This window comes from Strongylocentrotus purpuratus, unplaced genomic scaffold (genome assembly GCF_000002235.5).
Source record: "Strongylocentrotus purpuratus isolate Spur 01 unplaced genomic scaffold, Spur_5.0 spur5_scaffold_11, whole genome shotgun sequence".
NCBI classification, from domain to species: Eukaryota; Metazoa; Echinodermata; class Echinoidea; order Camarodonta; family Strongylocentrotidae; genus Strongylocentrotus; species Strongylocentrotus purpuratus.
Window position 1 is genome coordinate 6,116,170 of NW_022145596.1, and position 18,994 is coordinate 6,135,163.

The 18,994-nt window shown below is 36.5% G+C and overlaps 2 protein-coding genes across 2 annotated transcripts; both read right to left on the reverse strand.

Annotated features, from left to right (window-relative positions):
- Positions 1–527: 527 nt before the first annotated feature.
- LOC115922173 (serine/arginine repetitive matrix protein 1-like) lies at positions 528–9,795 on the reverse strand. The gene is made up of 9 exons (XM_030980473.1): positions 8,365–9,795; positions 7,844–7,949; positions 7,109–7,221; positions 6,385–6,472; positions 5,150–5,561; positions 4,323–4,401; positions 3,715–3,792; positions 2,943–3,032; positions 528–1,592 (listed from the first exon to the last, which is right to left on the reverse strand). Exons 1-9 carry the CDS (start codon positions 9,619–9,621, stop codon positions 1,512–1,514), a joined length of 2,304 nt encoding a protein of 767 aa, XP_030836333.1. The 5' UTR covers positions 9,622–9,795; the 3' UTR covers positions 528–1,511.
- On the reverse strand, positions 9,792–18,096 carry LOC100888713 (structure-specific endonuclease subunit SLX4). The gene is made up of 9 exons (XM_030980472.1): positions 17,739–18,096; positions 16,986–17,144; positions 16,553–16,640; positions 15,838–15,945; positions 15,129–15,323; positions 13,413–13,586; positions 12,511–12,681; positions 11,384–11,544; positions 9,792–10,920 (listed from the first exon to the last, which is right to left on the reverse strand). Exons 1-9 carry the CDS (start codon positions 17,885–17,887, stop codon positions 9,792–9,794), a joined length of 2,334 nt encoding a protein of 777 aa, XP_030836332.1. The 5' UTR covers positions 17,888–18,096.
- Positions 18,097–18,994: the final 898 nt, after the last annotated feature.

The following is an 18,994-nucleotide window of genomic DNA, read 5'->3' on the forward strand; positions in this document are numbered from 1 at the left end:
CGTCACAATTTTGTAACAAAAAAACACCACCAATCAAACAAACTTGTCATCGTGAAATTACTTTCTCAATAATCATTTTATGACCAAATTAATTTTACTTATCAATTTTGTTTCATAATAACAGTAATTTATATGGAATCAAATGGTTGACACTTGGCTTTCCATAAATAAGTGAACAAACCACAACTAACACTATGAACATGACAGACAAAGAGAGCGGACAAAATATACAGTTCCTCAGGTAGACAAAGGAACATCCCTTCACTGCTATTATGTAAAAAGTGAATGTGCATGTGACACCTGTTCTACATATTTTTACATAATAGCAGTGAAGGGATGTTCCTTTGTCTACCTGAGGAACTGTATATTTTGTCCGCTTTCTTTGTCAGTCATGTTCATAGTGTAAGTTATAAGCAAGGTTTAAATTCTAAAAGCCACTTCCAAGAATAGACAATAATTTAATTACTAGACAGAAAGGTAGCATGTCATGCAGTTGTAGTTAATTTCTTTATACAAAGGGGGGGGGGGGGGGGGGGGCAGGCTTCACTCTGCACCAAGCCATTTGCTGTATATAGGCCCTACTGTTCAATCAGTACTATACACCAGTAAACCAAGAATACTGCATGATCAACATAAAATCACTGCATTGCATTATTCATGTTTATTGCACATATTTGAGATAACCTGATACTTGATTGAAAAAAATAAGATGTATGATTTATCTGGATAAGTGAGATCGTAATACCTGAGTGATGAGCAAAAAAAAAAAAGAAATCTAGACAGAACAATCAGTCTCCTGCGTGTAAATGCGAGCAATTGAGCTTTTTATGAAGTATAATTTCCATCAAAATATCATGAATGTGATAAAATATTCTGATTCAATAAACCCATCAAATAATTGATAAACAATGCTGACTCACTTAAAGAAAGCTTCTCTCAAAATGTTATTCCATAACCAAAATACACAATAGCTTTTAAAGCCATATACATTAACAAACCCGAATTCATAGGTCTTATTCTATGAATTACATGCAGCATTATGTTAACACATAGTCATGATATAAATCTCTTTTGTTTCCCATTACTTTTGTAATTCCAATTTCCAATTCCAATGGAAATCATGTAAACAGCTTTCAGGAAGTTGTGAATACCAACAAATTAAAGGGAACACAATGTGAAATGAACTTGAAAACAACGTCTTTCTTCACAATCAGAAGAAAAATTACCTAGTTTTCAAGTTACATCACCAATCAGATGAACCTCTTCAGTGATTTTCATGGATAACAACATTTTTTCCTCTCACTGTGACACCAGCCATTACTGCGCTTTCATCTGACCTCAAGGGTGAGTTTTACGCCTTCTCTGTGTCTTGAGAATGGAACCCAATTCCATGATGGACTCTCAAGATTATCTTGGATCCCAAACAGAACCAATCTGCATAAAGATCTTTGTTAAAGTTGGCTAAAATAGTTTTGCTCTGCTTGATGAACGAGTAGAGGGAAGGACTTTGGTTATCTCTTGGTCTTGGTCTTGGTCTTGGTATTCTTTGGTTTGCGCTGCCGACTGCCTCCTTGGCCTCGAAAGGTGATACACTGGAGACAAAATAAGAGAATAATGGCATAGAAAATCATTTCTTAGCCCTATAATTGATAAAATGCAATATTTCTAGTCGATATCTCAAGTATGGTTAAAATGTTTTTGTTCAGCTCTTACACTAAAAATGTGGGAGCAAAAAGAAATTAATTGTTCAAATTACAAAGACTGAAAGACAAAAGACAGAAAGAGAGAGAAAGAGAGACAATCGTTCGTTCGTTTGTGTCTCCTATCAAGATTGAATCTTGATCTTTGGAGTAGTTGCTACAACCGGCCGTGTCGTGGCAATACATAATGCTTATGGTGAGGTACATCATACAGAGTAAGGTAACTTGAGATAGAGGAACATTAATATTTTAGAAGAATAAAAATCACAATGAAAATAATAAGTTTGAATCGAACCAGTGACCCATTTGATTTCAATAATGTGCTTTTAGTTTAATTCAATAACATTAATATGGTAAGTCATACAGTTGTGAAAACTCTTTTTAGTGGCTAATGTCAAATATGAATAATCAATAATCCTTGATTTTATACTCCTCTGTTGTTTATGAGGGACAGACACAATGTCAAGTATAGCACAAAGACCTGGTTATTTGTACTATAACACACTGTAAACACACATTTAACCAGTTCATCACACTTTGAGTCTATTCATTTCATTATATGATGGAGAAGTGTGCGTCTTGACACTTAACAAACATAAAGCCTTCTCTCTTGCCCTAAGATTTAACAAAAAATATTCATTAAAGAGAAAGTTGAGTTTTGGGAAGAGATGAAAAATAATTTATGAACTTTATCATTCTTATTGTGCAAGTGTGGAAGAACATCAGATAAGACATGTTCCCTGAAAAGCATGGCTCTTCAAATGCCTTCATATTCTAAATATGTCATGTAACATCGTAAAACTCGGGGGGGGGGGGGGGGGGGTAGGTTTTTTACGCCACGTGTTCGTGTAGTCCCATATACATCTTTCTGTGTACAGTGTTTGTAACTTTACCAAGACTTGGCCAAATTTCTTATCATTTTGATGATTCCAGGACCTTGCAATACACACAAATTCTTATATGCTAGATGATCAACCTTTTCTTGTCGATTCCACACCGTTTCTTTCACAATGCAATTGCATGACCAGAACTCAACTTCATCTTTAAATAGCACTTACTGCATGAATATTTATTCTTTATAATATTTTCCAACATAAGTCTTAGAAAATTTATGAAATATTGCTCATAAACTTCTTTAAATCAATGATCCAGATACATAACGTCTTGGTATACTTCTACAATCATCATTAGACTACTGAAAAAATAAGTACAAGTAATGTCCATTCATATGACATGACTTACTTGATGGTCTAGAAACTCCATAAGCTTGACTTTAGAACACTGTACTTTGGCTTCTTTCAGTTCTTTGTAAAACTCTTCCAGATTCAACGCCTGAAAAAATAAAAACCTAATTTATTCATGGCAACCTTTTAATTTTGATAATGCAAAAATGTGGGACACATCATCAGGGCCCGAAATCTCTGTACCCACATCCTTGAGGGTCAAACCAATGAGATAAGGTCAAGAGGAAGGCAAAGAAGGAGATGGACAGATGATATCAAACAGTGGACAAGGAGATCCCTTGCAGAATGCACAGAAACAGCAAGAGAGAGAGAGAGAGAGAGAGAGTGAGAGAGAGAGAGAGAGAGAGAGAGAGAGAGAGGAAACAGTGGACAGCATCAGTGTATGAATCCATGACCCCCGACCCTCAGTTGTAAGGATGGGAGAAGAACAAATGTTAAAATTACAAAATAGTCTACACAGAATCCAACAGAATTTATGTCAATGCTAAAGACTACAAATAAATATCTGCCACACGAACTTGAAATAAAAATGTATAATTGCTCAGTAAAGACTGCAAGAAATTGGGAAATAAAACTGGAAGACTAACAATAAAAATATTGCCTTTGTCTTAAAATGTAATCATACTCTTAGGGTAGTACATTATTTTCAAAAGATTATATTCTCCTAATCTAGCACTTTTATGTGCGCATCATCATTTCATCTCTTCATGAAATGACAAATCAACTGAAAAGGAACAAAATGTTCTTGACATAGCAATGTTTGTGCTTACCTCATATTGGAGGATCTTCTGATGTAGCTCCTTATTCCTCATGATATATCTCTTTACCTCGGTGGACATATCTTGTTCCTAATGTGTCACACAGAAAAAAAGTACATATTATATTAACTATAGGTCTGGGCCCCGTCTTACAAAGAGTTACGATTGAACCAAATAAATCGCAAGTCCTCCAATCAAGTTTGCAGTCTCCTATCTCTTATGTACATAGTTGCGATTGATATCAATTGCAAATAAGTAGTGAGTGATATAAACTCTTTGTAAGACGGGGCCTTGATCTACTTAAGAAATGACCAAAAAATGAAGACATGTCAATTCAAATTCCCCTCAGTTGTAGTGGTTGGCAGTTTTTTCCTAATTTTTACATCATATTATTCTCTCACAGGAGTTAAATCCCATTAAAATGCAGGTTGGCTCTGCTATCTTACCTCTGTCAAGATATTTATTGTAACAGTTTCATAATAATTGTGAAAAACAAGCGAAAATCTTAGAGCCCTGTTAGAGCACTGCGCAAAACTTTCTTATGCATGATAATGAATTTTAAATGTAATATATATATATATACCAGTACTGCATTCAATTAAAATCAGAACAATTCACACCTGTTGTGTTTCCATGACATCATCATCTTCATCTTCCATGTCCTCATAGTAAATGCTTTCTCCAAAGTCACTCTTATTACTGTAAACATGAAACATGAATATTAAATTATTGAACACACATTACTAATATATCTTGTAATAAATCACCTTGGTGTTATTCTCTGGTTAAAAAAACAGATACAGAATAAATATTGCAAATCATGACAATTACATTTGGAGATAATGTGCTACCCCTAAGTATATGTATAACATTTATCCCTATTCTAACAATGTCATTCATCCATTCATCTATACAAGGTATATCATATAGCATACCGGTAGACATATAATCTTTGCAAGGTAAAAAAACGACATAAATGCTGGTAACAAATCTGAAACTTATGCCCATTTTTCTCCTTGAAATATAGCACATTATAATTTCCATATCAGTTGAACTTTGATATAATCAATTTTTGCATTCTTTTAGTTTAAAAAACAATCTTGTAAATCTGATTTCAATTCGACTAACTTGTCATCAGTGACAAATGACAGTTTTTTGTTATAAGCTAGTGAAATCCTTGGTTCTGATTGGTTATAAGCAGATTTGTTACTGATTTTTGTCATTTGTCATTGAAAACAGGCTTTGTAAAACAGGTCCTAGGGCCCCATCTTATAAACAGTTGATATCAATCTCAACTTTTTTGCAATCAATATCAATCGGAACTATGTATGTAAGAGATAAGAGACTGCAAACTCGCGTTTGATTGGAGGGCTGGAACTCTTTACAAGACGGACCAAGAATGCTTCTAAAAAGATAGGCAGTTGCTCACAAGAAAGACTCGACTCACCTATCAATACTTGAGCTATGACTACCTTGGCTAGACACTGGCTCATCCAAGCCTGTGCTATCCTCTGTTTCTACGCCCCTCCTGGCAGTATCCAGGATCCTCTCCTTCAAAGGTATCTCCGTCTTCACCCTCTTCGTCAGTGTCTCGTCCAGACATCCCTCTGCTTTCTTGCGTTTCCTTGGCTTAGTCTGCTTCTTCTGGATATTGGATTTCTTATTGTTCGTTTCCTTGAATTGTCTATCATCGGATGAAGACTCCTCCCTTGGCTTTGGCTGAGCTTTGCCTCTCTTTGTTGCTGGTTTCTGCTTTGTTGTGGCCTTTCCCTTTTTAGATCTTCCCTTGGATGGTTCCGGCTCTGCTTTGGTCATGGCGGTGGATGATGTGTCTTCATCGGATTCGTCTCCTGGCATGACTGGGAGAAAGAAAGAAAGATGATTATACAGTCTAACCTGCTTTAGTGACCACCTGTCTACAACAAGCACATTGTTTGTTTCCCTTGAAAATGGTTTCTCATTGAAACATGTACTAAATGAACCTGTCTACAAAGACCACCTGTCTACCAAGACCCTTTTTTTATGTTTCCCTTGGGCGGTTGCCGTAGACAGGTTTGACTGTATATACTAATAGTCATGTTTCTCATTTGAGAAGCATGGGTATAAGTATGCATGTACATGTATGCCTTGGTGTAAGCTGACTCTTTGTATGAGGGCACATACCTTAAAAAATCTCTAACAATCAAAAGAAAATCAGTTTCATGTTTCTATGTAGCATTAAAGTGTTCAAAGTCTCTGATAAGCAATGAATAACAAATTTAAAAAACAAAACAAACAGGGTGTCAACATTTTGGATCAAATATGGCAAATCATAGGGAGAGAAATATCCACCTCTTCCCTGTAACATTGCACCTACACATATTTCATTTTTCATTTCATTTCATTTATTTTCCACATTAAAAACCAGAAGAATATACAAGGTAAGAAAATACATTTTATACATTTGACACATAGCAAATGAAAAACAGATACATAAGCTTGAGAATAACAGATACATAAGCTTGAGAATAGGCTTTTTAGACACATGCATGTATTTTTAGATTGAACCTACTTATAAAAATGGTAATAATAAGTGACTCTGAGGAATGCCCTTCCTAGATAGGTTATCATAAAGCTTCTTAATCTTGGCCATATGATGAAGAATATTCCTATAAAACAAAAAAACACCTCAATAATTCTTACCTTGATGTAAATAAGAATATATTTCAGACAGTAGTAGCTTGGCCTTCTTTTTACCTAGGGGCTTAACTCCATACCTCTTAAGCTCTTTCTGAATGTAAAAATAGTATAAAACATTATAAGTAATGTTGTGAAATCCATTAATAAATTCTTAAATGAATCACAATAATGTGATACAATGGTTTATTACTAAACTAATGTCATATTTAATATATCTCAACATTTGTTACCCTATTTGTTGATTTTGTATTATGTTTTATGAATTTATAATTCAACCGTTTAATCTATGTTGGCTTTCATACAATTCCCCAAGGAAGAAAAGTATTTTGTTTTCTGATGAGGCTACCTCGTCAAAATAAAACTCAATCAAATCAGATTAAATCAAACAACACCAATATTATGGATAGATCATTTCAAAAAGGGAACTCTTACTGTAAATCAATATCAAATTTTCTCTCTCTAAACATCAATCCTTTTTCCTGAAACTTTCAGGGATATATATTTCTCATGCTGCCAAATTTTCAAAACCTACAACTTGGAAGGAGACCTCACTCAAGCGGAAGCGATATTAAAGGGAAATGAAGCGTCCAACTCCACTGCATGGGAAAAATGGACGATAAATGATGAAGACACTGAGAGAAAAAGTTTACTGCAATTCAACTACTTTCATAACCAGGTCAAACTGATACAACTGGCTTTAGAAAAGAAAACTATTAGTGATGCCTACCTTGAGTTCTGGAGTCATCATAGAGTCATAGTTGGGCATTGGGGTGATTGGAGCTGGAGGGTAATACTCGTCTCTTATCAGACGGGATATCGATGGTGTCTTCAGAACAGCACCTAATAATGTCAATCAGGATACAGCAATTTTTCTGTTACATGGACGGCTCACTCACACTGCATTACGCTGCAGCACCAATCTTTAACTTAATATTTTGTTCTTTTCAACAATGAAGTCTGATCAAATTGTGAATTAAATATAGGTAGTGTCCCATTGATTTAAAAACAATAATAACTACATTCATGTTGCACACATACTCATCCCAAGGGATGCTCAAGGCACCTAGAAAATAATACTAGGATCTTGGCTTTAGCCAAGCTGCCATAAGGAGCTGAGCATATTCAATTAATTACTTCCTTGTGATTATACATGTAATACCTGATAACGTTACATTATCAATAAGACAATTGGAAGTGGTCATGAGACCATGTTGAATAATTTTGAATTTACAACTGACCCTTCCAATAACACAAATCTTATTTATTTGGCCATTTATTTGTCAAAAATATACATATAAGTTGTTAATTTTTTTCAAAATGTATCAAACAAATCTTTAAATCAGGCTCCATTTTCACATTTTGACAGGTGCGTCCCAATTTATATTTTAAAAATCTGCAAGGTCTTCTTACTTGCTCTAAATACACTTCAGTACAACTTTGGTTTTAACATAACAAAGCATACCTGTGGAGGCTGCGTTTGACTGTGAAGTCCTAGGGGTTGTTGTCAACGATTGAGAAAGCCTATGAGCTTTTGGTCCATCTCCTGGTCCTCCACCTAAAAGTGGTCTCTGAAAACATTTTTAACAGAAGTCAATATTTATTTCATGTTTCCATAATACCATACACAAAGTCCAGCACTTATCAGAGGATCTGGCACAAGTGGACATCTTTTTGATTGTATATGCAAGGGTTACTTTTACTCTATTTTTATGCAATGAAATCAAATTTTGAATGTAATCAAAATTTAATTTAATTTAGACCACCTTACTAGTTTTAAAACAGTTTAGGTTATTTCACTAATAATTCAAATATGGGACACAATTATGTGGAATAAATATACCTGAAATGTGCCATGAGAAATATATAGGGGTACCCTTATTGCTATTATTAATCCTAAGACCATGATAAATCATTACAACTGTCTGAAGAATTTAACTAATTTCCATTATTACAATTATAAATGTAACTATGTCATTAGCTCACCTGATAATGTTTGACATGTGGGGTTCCCATACTGTTATATTCATCTTCTTGTTCAGGCTCCTTGTGACTAACTTGCATTGGTAAACCACTACCCTCACGACTCCTATCTCTGAAGGCTGAAGAAGGGAGGTGAACATCATCCATGAGTCTGTCTTCCCCCTCCTCCTCCTCATTTGTTAAGTCAATTTCATTTTCTTCTTCAATATGTTCATTTTGATGACTCCCAGTCATAATGCCTTCACTTATTTCACCATTTCTGTGAGATCCTTCCCCATCTTCCACGGACTTCTCATCCTGGTGTGCAATTCCTGCATCACCATCATCATCCTCATCATTTGGATGCTCCATCCCAACATGGAAGTCATCATAACCGCATCCCTCCTCCATGTCATAGGCAAATCTTTCTTCTGGCTCCTCATCCATGTCCTGCATGGCACGGTATGGAGACTGCCTGGACGATACTGAAGGAGATGTTGATACAGCAGGAGAAGCACCTGGAACGGGAGAGGCTCCAGGAGCTGAAGATCTTTCCATGGAAGGAGACAGTGATATTCTATGCAATGGAACAGAAGAGGCTCCAGGAGGTGGAGACCTTTCAAAGGAAGGAGACGGTGATATTCTATGCAATACGGGTGGAGAAGTGGAAGGAGATAAGTCATGCATCAGCTCAGGTGATGCTTCACAATGAAACGAGTCTCTAGATCTGCAGGAGGGAAGATCCTGGTCCATCTTTAGACTGGACCATCTTCTGTTAGTGTCTTTGGAGCTTGCACTGGATTCAAAGGAAGGGCTAGACAAGCTGCTGCCATTCCCACGTTGCGGGGTTTCTCTTTTAACCCTCATTTTCTTCTTGCGCTTGGAAGAGGATGGATGCTTGCTCCCTTTTCTTGAAGAAGTTGAAGATGATGGAGAGAGTTGGTATGGATCATCCTCCTCCTCCTCCTCAAGGCTCTCTGCTTTGATCTTCGGGGATGCTTTCAAACTCCTGCTGTGATCCAATCCTAAATGATTATTTCTGCTGACTGGACCTCTTTTACTCTCTACCATTTTCTCCAACCTTGGAATCTGAGATGCCTTGGAAAATTTGGGCGATGGTGGTGGTGATGGAGATAGAATATCTTCAGAGAGACTCCAATCTAAGGACCCTTGTCTTTTTTTGAATCCTCGATCATCATGGTTTTCTGTTGATGACTGCGATGCAAGCCTTTTCTGCCTTGATTCGCCATCTTTATCAAGCTTATTACACTTTAAGGTCATGGAGAGTTTCTTAAGAACTACTGAAGAGTTACGATGGATCTTATCTATGATTTCTCCAGACTCTGATTCCTTTATCCTAACCACTTGTATCTCATTCCCATCATGAGATGCTACTTGCTCTGGTGGTGAGCGATTATCATCAGAATCAGTCTGTGGAGAGTATTGCTGTATCAACAGTTTTTTTTCCTTGAAGAACTTAATCTCCCTTGATCAGTGTCTTCAAAGCCACGATCTTGGACCTTACCGTTCAACCCTGTACTATTTTCTACCTGTAAACTTGTTTCCCGTACACTTTGCAGACTCTTCTCCAAAGTTCTGTTCCGCCCATCACTCTCAGATTCTGCAGAATCCATCCGAAGGAATAGTACTTCGTCATCAGGACTCTCTGAGTGCTCTACACCAGCATCCAAAAAGCGCTTATGCAAAACTTTGACCCCATCACCACATTCTAAACCCATACTGCCACCCTTAGATATGTTTGAAGTTTCTGGGGATGCCTTCCTTTTCTTCTGACGGTCCGTCATGGATATTGCACTGACATTACTCTCACGTACTAGTGTCTGATTCAAGAACGATATATGATGATGTTCATCAGTAATTGTTTCATTTGTTGATGAGGAACTAACACTGACCCTCCTTCTGCTATTATATGTTTCCTTTGGAGTTTCATCAACGATGTCTTCAGTACACTCATTTAAGTTCTCTCCAATCATATCTTTCCTTTCATCAGTAGTCCTCTTTGCTAAGGGGGTCACACATTGGGCATTTACTTCACCTTGTACTACCACTTCATCATCTATTGCCATGCTCCAATCCTCATTATCACTATTGCTGTTGTCACGGGAACAGTAACTACTGGTATTACTCCGTCTATGCCCTTGTGTCAACATCATCTTGTGAAGCTCCTCCTCCTCCTCCTCCTCCTCATCCATCATCCTTTCACCATCATTCTCGATATTCTTCGGGCTGCTGACACTAGAGTGGACAAATTCCCTAAAGGGGGAATCATCCTCCAACTCCTCATCTTCCAACATTATCGTCCTGAATCGTTGGGATGACTCATAAATCTCTTTGATCTCATCATCGTCGAGGGCATCATTCACGTCATCATCCGACGTTCGACCAGCATCTCTATTTTTCTCCTCCTTGTCATCTTCTTCATCTTCCCACAGACTGTCGATGAGTTGGTTGAGGTCTTTATCCACAATGTCCAGCTCACTTCCTTTCCGTCTTATCTTAGAGTCAGTGTCATCCTGAAGATATGGCTTGCAGTGTGAGGCTAAATCTGCCATTTCAAATCTATTTGACGAAAATAGAGATGTAAAAGTAAAGTGTAACATAATCTTGCAATAATTTCTTGTATCTATTTCTGACTAATAACATCAAACAGTGGATGTGAGTGCCATTTGAGCAGCTAACTAAAACAGCTGAAGGCAGAAAGTTATGTAGAACCTGTGTCTCAATGTCCGTTTCATTGTCACCCCAACGGCCTTCAAGCTATGGAACATAGATAGATAGATAGAAAGATTTCTGTAGCTTTACTTTATGCTCAGGAATGTCTCTAGAAAGCTTAATTGTCTAGTTTTTCAAAAATGTATGTGCAAACCTATTTACAACCCATATTTTCTTTATGGTTTTGATAACCCCAAATCAATGACCTTTCCAAGAATTAGCAACTTACAAGCTCATGTATTATGCACCAAAATCAAGCTCTTATACCCTGCAACTTAGTTTTACTAAGAGGGAGAGATAATTCACTCACCTTTCAGCAAATTTGTGGGTTTCAACTGCTGTATCATTACTAATATTGACAGTGGCTGAATAAATATAACTCAGAACATTCTCCATTGCTTCATAGCCCATATCACTCACAACAATGGATGGAAGGCCGGTGCTTTTTCTTCCAAATGGTTTAGCCAGAAGCTGTTGGAAAATGAAATGACAAAACATTATTGGATACAGAAAGGAAGTATCTGATTTATCGAAGTTTTCTCCTTTTGTCAGATTATCGTTATCACCTCTTTCATCTTAGTTATATTTGTCATCATCATCATCTTTATAATCAACATCATCATCAGCATCGTCATCTTCATTACCACCTCCACCACAACCACCCCACCACCACCACCACCACCACCACCATCATCCCCATCCTCATTAAAGCCTCTCTAAAGTGTTGGAGCCCCAAAAGTTGATGAAGAATTTCACCTAAATTGTATTATAATGTGAGAGAGGATTGCATTTCTGCAAGGATTTTCAGAACAAATGTGTTTGAAGTCAAATATTAATGAAAGAATACAAAATTCAGGTTTTCTGCGTACAACAGAAAACCCAAATTATGTATTATTTTATCAATATTTGCCTTCAAACACATTTTTTTGTTTTTTTTTGTTGTTGTTGGGGGGGGGGGGGTCTTTGCAGAAGTGTGTCTTAAATGACATCCTCTTTCACATTATGATACAATTTAAGTTAAATTTTGCCATCAAATTTTTGGTGAATTTGGGGCTCTCAAGACTTTAGAGGGGCTTTAATTTATATGTATCTGGCAACCTTCCACAGCAAAACTTAGAAAATTTCCAAAGCCAAATTAAGGATATAGTGTATTGACATCATTTTATACAGATGTGATCAGAAAATTAGAGGAATATTGGGTTCATAACATTAGTTTGAAGGCAGAATCATCAGAATAATTTCTCCAAAATAAGATTGGTTGGCAGCTATGTCAATATCATAATCCGATAATGAATCAACATCGTAATAATGTTATACTATTAAAGCTTGAGATTAATTACAATGACGTAAATGAGAATACACTGAATGAAAACAAAACTTTCGCTGTGTCACAGTATGATTTCAAAAGCAATTCCCCAACCTCTTGGGCATACTTACCGTTGCTAAGGCGGGGCATCTCAGTTGGATCATGAAGCTATGCACATGAAGTTTACTGCCATCATCTATCTGTATGACAGCATCACTCATAGTGGGTGAGTTCACTAAACTAGACAGGTCTTCTAAGAGGGTCAGCTGGTCATCACTCAGCCGATTCTCTGGGCTGTCCGCCTGAAAAGAAATCATCAAAAGTTAGTATCAATAGTGTTGCTATTCACACCATCTACATCCTGATTTCTAGAATAAAAATATCTTTAAAAAAGCTAGGTTGAACTGAATTTGGACAGAAAACATTACTGGCATTGCTTATATCAAAATGATTGCATGAAGTGATAGGAGATGCTTTGATAGAGTTGAAATCTTACTACTCCCAAGACTACTTATCATCCTACTTATCTACTTATCGTCCTATGGCTACTGTTGATCCTGTCACTAGTAATGCTTCTGTTGCTCCCATTGTTGATGCAAATACTACTACCACCACTACTACTACTACTACTACTACTACTACTACTACTACTACTACTACTACTACTACTGCTACTACTACTACTTCTACTGCTACTACTACTACTACTACTACTACTACTACTACTACTACTACTACTACTTCTACTACTACTGCTACTACTAGTACTACTACTGCTACTACTACTACTACTACTACTACTACTACTGCTACTACTACTACTACTACTGCTGCTACTACTACTACTACTACTACTACTACTGCTACTACTACTACTACTGCTGCTACTACTACTACTACAAATACTACCACCACTACCACTACCACTTCTACTACTCTACTATCACTGCCCCTTCTACTACATTGCTTACAACTTTCTACTTCTGATTCTACTCTAACATGAGGACATTACCCCCAGATACAAAATTCATACCCTGTGAGCTGTCTCCTGTGGAATAAACCCACATTTATCTGATGACAGAGACAGAGATGTTGAGTCTTGCAGTCCTTCCTCCGCTAGCTCAGCCAGGCATTGCACTGTCATACCCAAGGACTGCGTCGTACTGAAGCTCTCTTCTACACTGCCTTCGTTTGATAGTACTGCAGCCTGGTAAATACACAAGCAAAAAAGACTTAATGAGGGGTGATTTGAATATTACACATTAAGACTAGACCCATAATATACTGCGCAGTAGCATCAAAATAAAATAGACTATCAAACTAAACTGATTGCATAGTTTTAAAATATCTGGCATTATATTCCACATACTAAGAATCTTGCTCTATGATTGGTCAAAAGTAAATCACGTGATGAAAGATAGTTCGCCTATTATTGATGGGAGAAGCAAAAAGTTTGTTACACTGTGTAGATAGTACTACTATATACACAGTGCAACGCACTTTCACTGAAGATAGAGGTACTATCTACACAGGGCAAAGCACTTTCACTGAAGATTATCCAAAAGCGCACTAAAACAGGCGTAATTAAGCGCGCATTACCAATGAGCGCAATTAAGGCAAAGACATGCGCGCACCGTACCCTCAAGGGGTTGGGTTAAACTTTTAACTTGTTTGGTGTGAATTTGGGCCTGGTGTCTTTCATGTAGGGTCTAGATGCATACACATTCTTTTCTTTTTGTAGTTAAATTGTTTTAGATGTGGAATATAAAGCAAATAATTACTTTTTGGTTTCAGGCGATGGCAAACTATCACTTCCTCGTCAATCAGAATGTATACGCTATCTTTCCTCAGCTTCGCTTCTGAAAGATAGCTACATCCAGATCGCCTCGGAAGTGATAGTTTGTCCCATCACCTTCACCAACGGTAGTTATTCGCTTACTATTCCTGAAATTGGAATTCTTTACTAGTATGAAAATATAAGATAAACTGCTGTGGTATAAATATTAAATTTGTTGATTGACACCTATCAGTTTAGAACAAATCGCCAGTCCAGAGATGGAATTCATTGAATTAAAAAATCTGCAGCAAAGAGACAAATTTGTATGACTAGTCTGACCACAGGTGGAGTTGATTCATCACCATACTGGCTTACAGACATGTTCTCAATCAAAGTTAAACTACAATGTGACTAAATAATGTAATAGATGATACATCATCTGTTTAGAGCCGAAATGCCTGTAAACCATATCATTTTACACAGAGTTAACCAGGGGTGATAGTGAGCATTAAAAAAATAGGTTTTTTGTTTTCCCCTCAACCATGCCCCCCTTGAGTAAAAAAGAAGAAGAGGATTCACGAGGAAAAAATGGCATCCAACAACATTCCCCCCTTTCGAGTAAGAAAATTGGGAAAAAAATAGGGCAAAATAGGGAAGAATAGAGAAAATAAGGGGGAATCGGGAAAATCAGGATAAAATAGGAAAGGAAAAAAAATCTGGTAAAAAAAAAAATAAAAAAAAAAAAAAAAATCTGGATTTTTATTTTTTATTTTTTTAAATCGGGAAGAAAATAAATTCGGGAAAAATAAAAAAAAATCGGGAAACCGATTTAAATCGGGTTTTTATCAGGCCTAGTTAACCCCCTCCTGGCTCTAAACAGACAATATTGACTAATTCTTTCAATCCCCTTTGAAAACACTTTGAGGATGAATTCTGGAAGGCATACTTTTTATGTGAGAGAAGTACACATACCTTTGGAGACTGCTTGCTTGGGGTCTCAGTAGGAGTCTTGCTGAAAACTTGATGTGAGATGGGACTGGTATGGCTTTTTGGAGTCAAGGGTACAATCGTTGGCTGCAGCTGCTCCACATAGAAGGGTGACCTACCAGTCTGCTTCCATGATAGGTCTGCTCCAGTGGCATTCCATAGTTGAAGACCAGACTTTATCTGTGAAGGTTGGCAATAATGGAAACAAATACTTTATTTGCAAGAAAGGAGAGTTCAGTTTCTACTGAATTTCATGACTAGTTCTTTGGATATATGCTTCAGTTGGTTGCTCATCAAGTGATAAATTAAAAATACATTGAATTTGAATTTGGAGCATAATCCCAGATGGTGAAACTATATTAGATTATATTTTGTGGCTATAATCTGCATCAAAAGGCAAAGGAGACCAGTGGTTGATTTTAAGGTAATTCCAAAATATGTCATTTTCGCTTTATATCACAAAAATCAGAAGGACAAATATCCACAGAAAATTATTATACACTTATCAATGGCAAATTTATATTCCTTTATTGAAAATGGTAAATAACAAAATTTCCCATGAAAATAAAGATATCTTTAGCAATACCTACATGAAATTAAGATCAATTGAAATCTAGGGAAAGGATGAAAACATAAAGGAGGGTATTGATTACCATACCGGTACTTTAATATCTGACAGGGTAAAATAGCTTACTCTAATATTCCCAGGGTAGGTCTCTGTGAGAGGCCGACTGTCGGGGTCCGAATATTTTGTCCTGATGTTACTCCGTTGAAACACATGGTCAGAGAAAATAATGTCCTCCTAGGTTAAAAACATAAATGAACAACTCATTAGGCTATCACTTCATAGAACACTTTAGGGGGTAGCAAAAAATTATCTATGTTCCCTGTACTTTAGTAAGAATTAATAATTTGTAAAGATATAACTTCTTTGATCAATTATGATAATGTTCATATTTCTTCACAAACCTGGTAGTGTGTATTGAATACAATACATACATTATAAAGTAAAAAAATACATACATTATATAGTAAAACAATACTTTCATTGACTACAAGGTTTATGGAAATTTACTTCACACACCCTGTAGAGGAAAGAAAGAATGTCGCATAGTAGTTCTTTAATGAACAATGTGGCTAAATTTTCCTTTAAACACCAACAAAAACAAAAATTGCTTTTCTCGATGGGAATACTATTCTAGAACATTTGAGACCAGCTAAGAAATTAAACTGATAATTTTGTCAGAGCTGGTAAAAATTAATTCACATCTTTTTGTACATAGCAAGAAGCTTGGACTTCATTTTTCCTGGTGTCTAATTCAACTAAAATGCTAGTTAAAGAAAGTATTGGAGATCTGATTTTAAAGGTCTATGAAACACAACTGTGTAAAGACATGTTATGTACTTACAGAGTGTTTAGGTTCCAGAAGAGCACTGATGCGTCCTTCCAAAATTTTCTGTCGTTCATCATCTAGCCTTGTTAACAGAACTGGAAATCTGAACATACGATCAAAACTCATACTTGTTTAAAGCTGCATTTAAAAAAAAGTTTGTTACATCATGATATATGAATAACAGACATAGCACCCAGACAGCCAGGTTTAATGTACTACTTTATAGTTGCTATGAAATATATTTTAACAACATAATTTGAAAAAAGCTTTCAATCGGATATGATTTTCTAACTCTTGAATTCAACATATATCAAATGTTAAGTATAATATAAAATGAAAAGGAAAAAAAAAAAATTAATAAAGAAATAGCAAGAAAATGAAATTGTTCAAAATTTATGCAATGATTTATTGCATTTTCTGAACTAAGGTCCTCAAATACTGAACTTACTCAGCATGAATCTTCTTGAGCTTTTTTTTAGCCTTAGCCCTGGTCTTCTTTCCTGGTCTCTCTTCATTCTTCCCAAGATCTTTATTCTTCTGCTTCGTCTCATCAGCCAGAGATGCCGATATCGCCATGGCAATCCGGGTTTGCTCATCAGGGTCCTCACTGTAAAAAGTACATCAATCTAGATTTACGACGTTCTCGTTCCTGGTCAAAATTGTTGTTTTCAATATTGCAAGCAAAACTAGAATCCATTCTTAAAGCTATGAATTTAATTCCCAGACCAAGAATTCAAAGTGGGGATAAAATATAGAGCTTTGGAAAATTTATATCATGTCCAGATTACCTATACATAAATCTAAAAAGGTTCTCCTGAATTTTTTTTCTTCTTTACTATGCTACAATGTCTAATACTAAAATATATAATTCATACATGATCACCAATTTCAATTATAATTTGCATTCCTCTGGTGAAATAAAAAAATTCTCACAAGCAAGAAGATGCTTGAGCACTTTATCATGGAACCTCAGCTAAAGCCAGGATGGTAATACTGTTAAGCGTTTTTTTTTGTATTTTCAGGAAAAATCACTTTATCCAATCACCTACGGGAACTGAGTGTCTCCTGTATAAACCCCATGGGAATAAATAGTTAATTAGTCAATGGATTATACTATCATTAATATCATTATCAATCACACAATTCTTAATTAAATATCAAGGAAGCCATATCTTGATGGTATGGACTGCAAAAAACTTACTCTGTTTTCTTCTTTTTCCTGCCTCTCTTCTTCTTTGGTTTCACTGCTGGATCCTTGATGGGTACTTCTATGGCTGTGCTACCTTGCTCCTTTTCCCCTATCATTGATATGGACAAGGCCATAGCAAGCTGAGTATGCTCATCCATCATGCATGCAGTAGAATCATAGGTTTTTACTTTCTAGGAAAAAACATGAAACACTTTTGCTGCGTGGCTTTACAAAGGCAAAGGGTCTTTGAGTTTGACTTTTGAAACTCTAAAATTGAGTGTAGGGTAGAGTGCCCAATATTTGGTCACTTAAGGGGAAATCACTGATATTTTGAATTCTTACCTCTTTTATTTTGCAATCTACCCATCAAAAGAACGAAAAAATATTCCTCTAACAGGATTTTATAGTCACTTAAAATAAAGAATGATGATAAGAAAAATATTTCTGAAAGAAGACGGAGCATTTTTCTGCCCAGAATGCGGTCGCGCCGATTAGAATTCGGTCACGCAATTTGTGCGTTGAATCTCTGTGCGCTATTTTCACACAATTGCGCGATAAAGCACTGATTGTCAATGCGTTGACCGAATACTGGACGAGCGATACCGCATGGCAAGGGTATCGTATAAATACCTCTTGCACATCGGCATGTGTGTCATTTGCAAATTTGCTGCGATGGAGCGAACACGGAAGAGCTCCTCTTCACACACATACTAAATTCATTGCGACAGCACACAAAGTTGTTTCACAATAGACTTCTACATATGGCTATGCATGTTAGCGCATGTGCTAACAGAACGCGGAAGTGCAGAAAGTGGTGCGACACTGACCAATTTCGAGCTAAGTTGGAGATCTTTCCGGGGCACTAGGTCTATATCTGATTTAATTTTGAGAGTTAAGAAAAGTTGTTTAGCTGCCTGATTTGGGCAAGTTTCGCGGCTCATTAATTATTTTTTAAATTGTTACAGCTGTTGAATTGAAATGGCTGTCTGACCGAATACTGGGCGCGCTACACTATTTGAAGAATGCAGAGTCAAATCATCCAGCAAATTTAACGCCCTTAGAGAGGACTTAAAGCCATCTGTCCCCTGGGTCCTGGTTGCGTACTTACTGTAAGGGGTTAGGAAATTACCATGTGACCTGTAGAGGGCGGAGTGCTGAGACAAGCCGGCACTCTTTGCTTGGCCCTCTCACAGGTGAGTTGACCAAACTTGAACCACTGTTATGTTTAGTAAATATTAATATTGTTATGCTAGAGATTTGTTATGTAC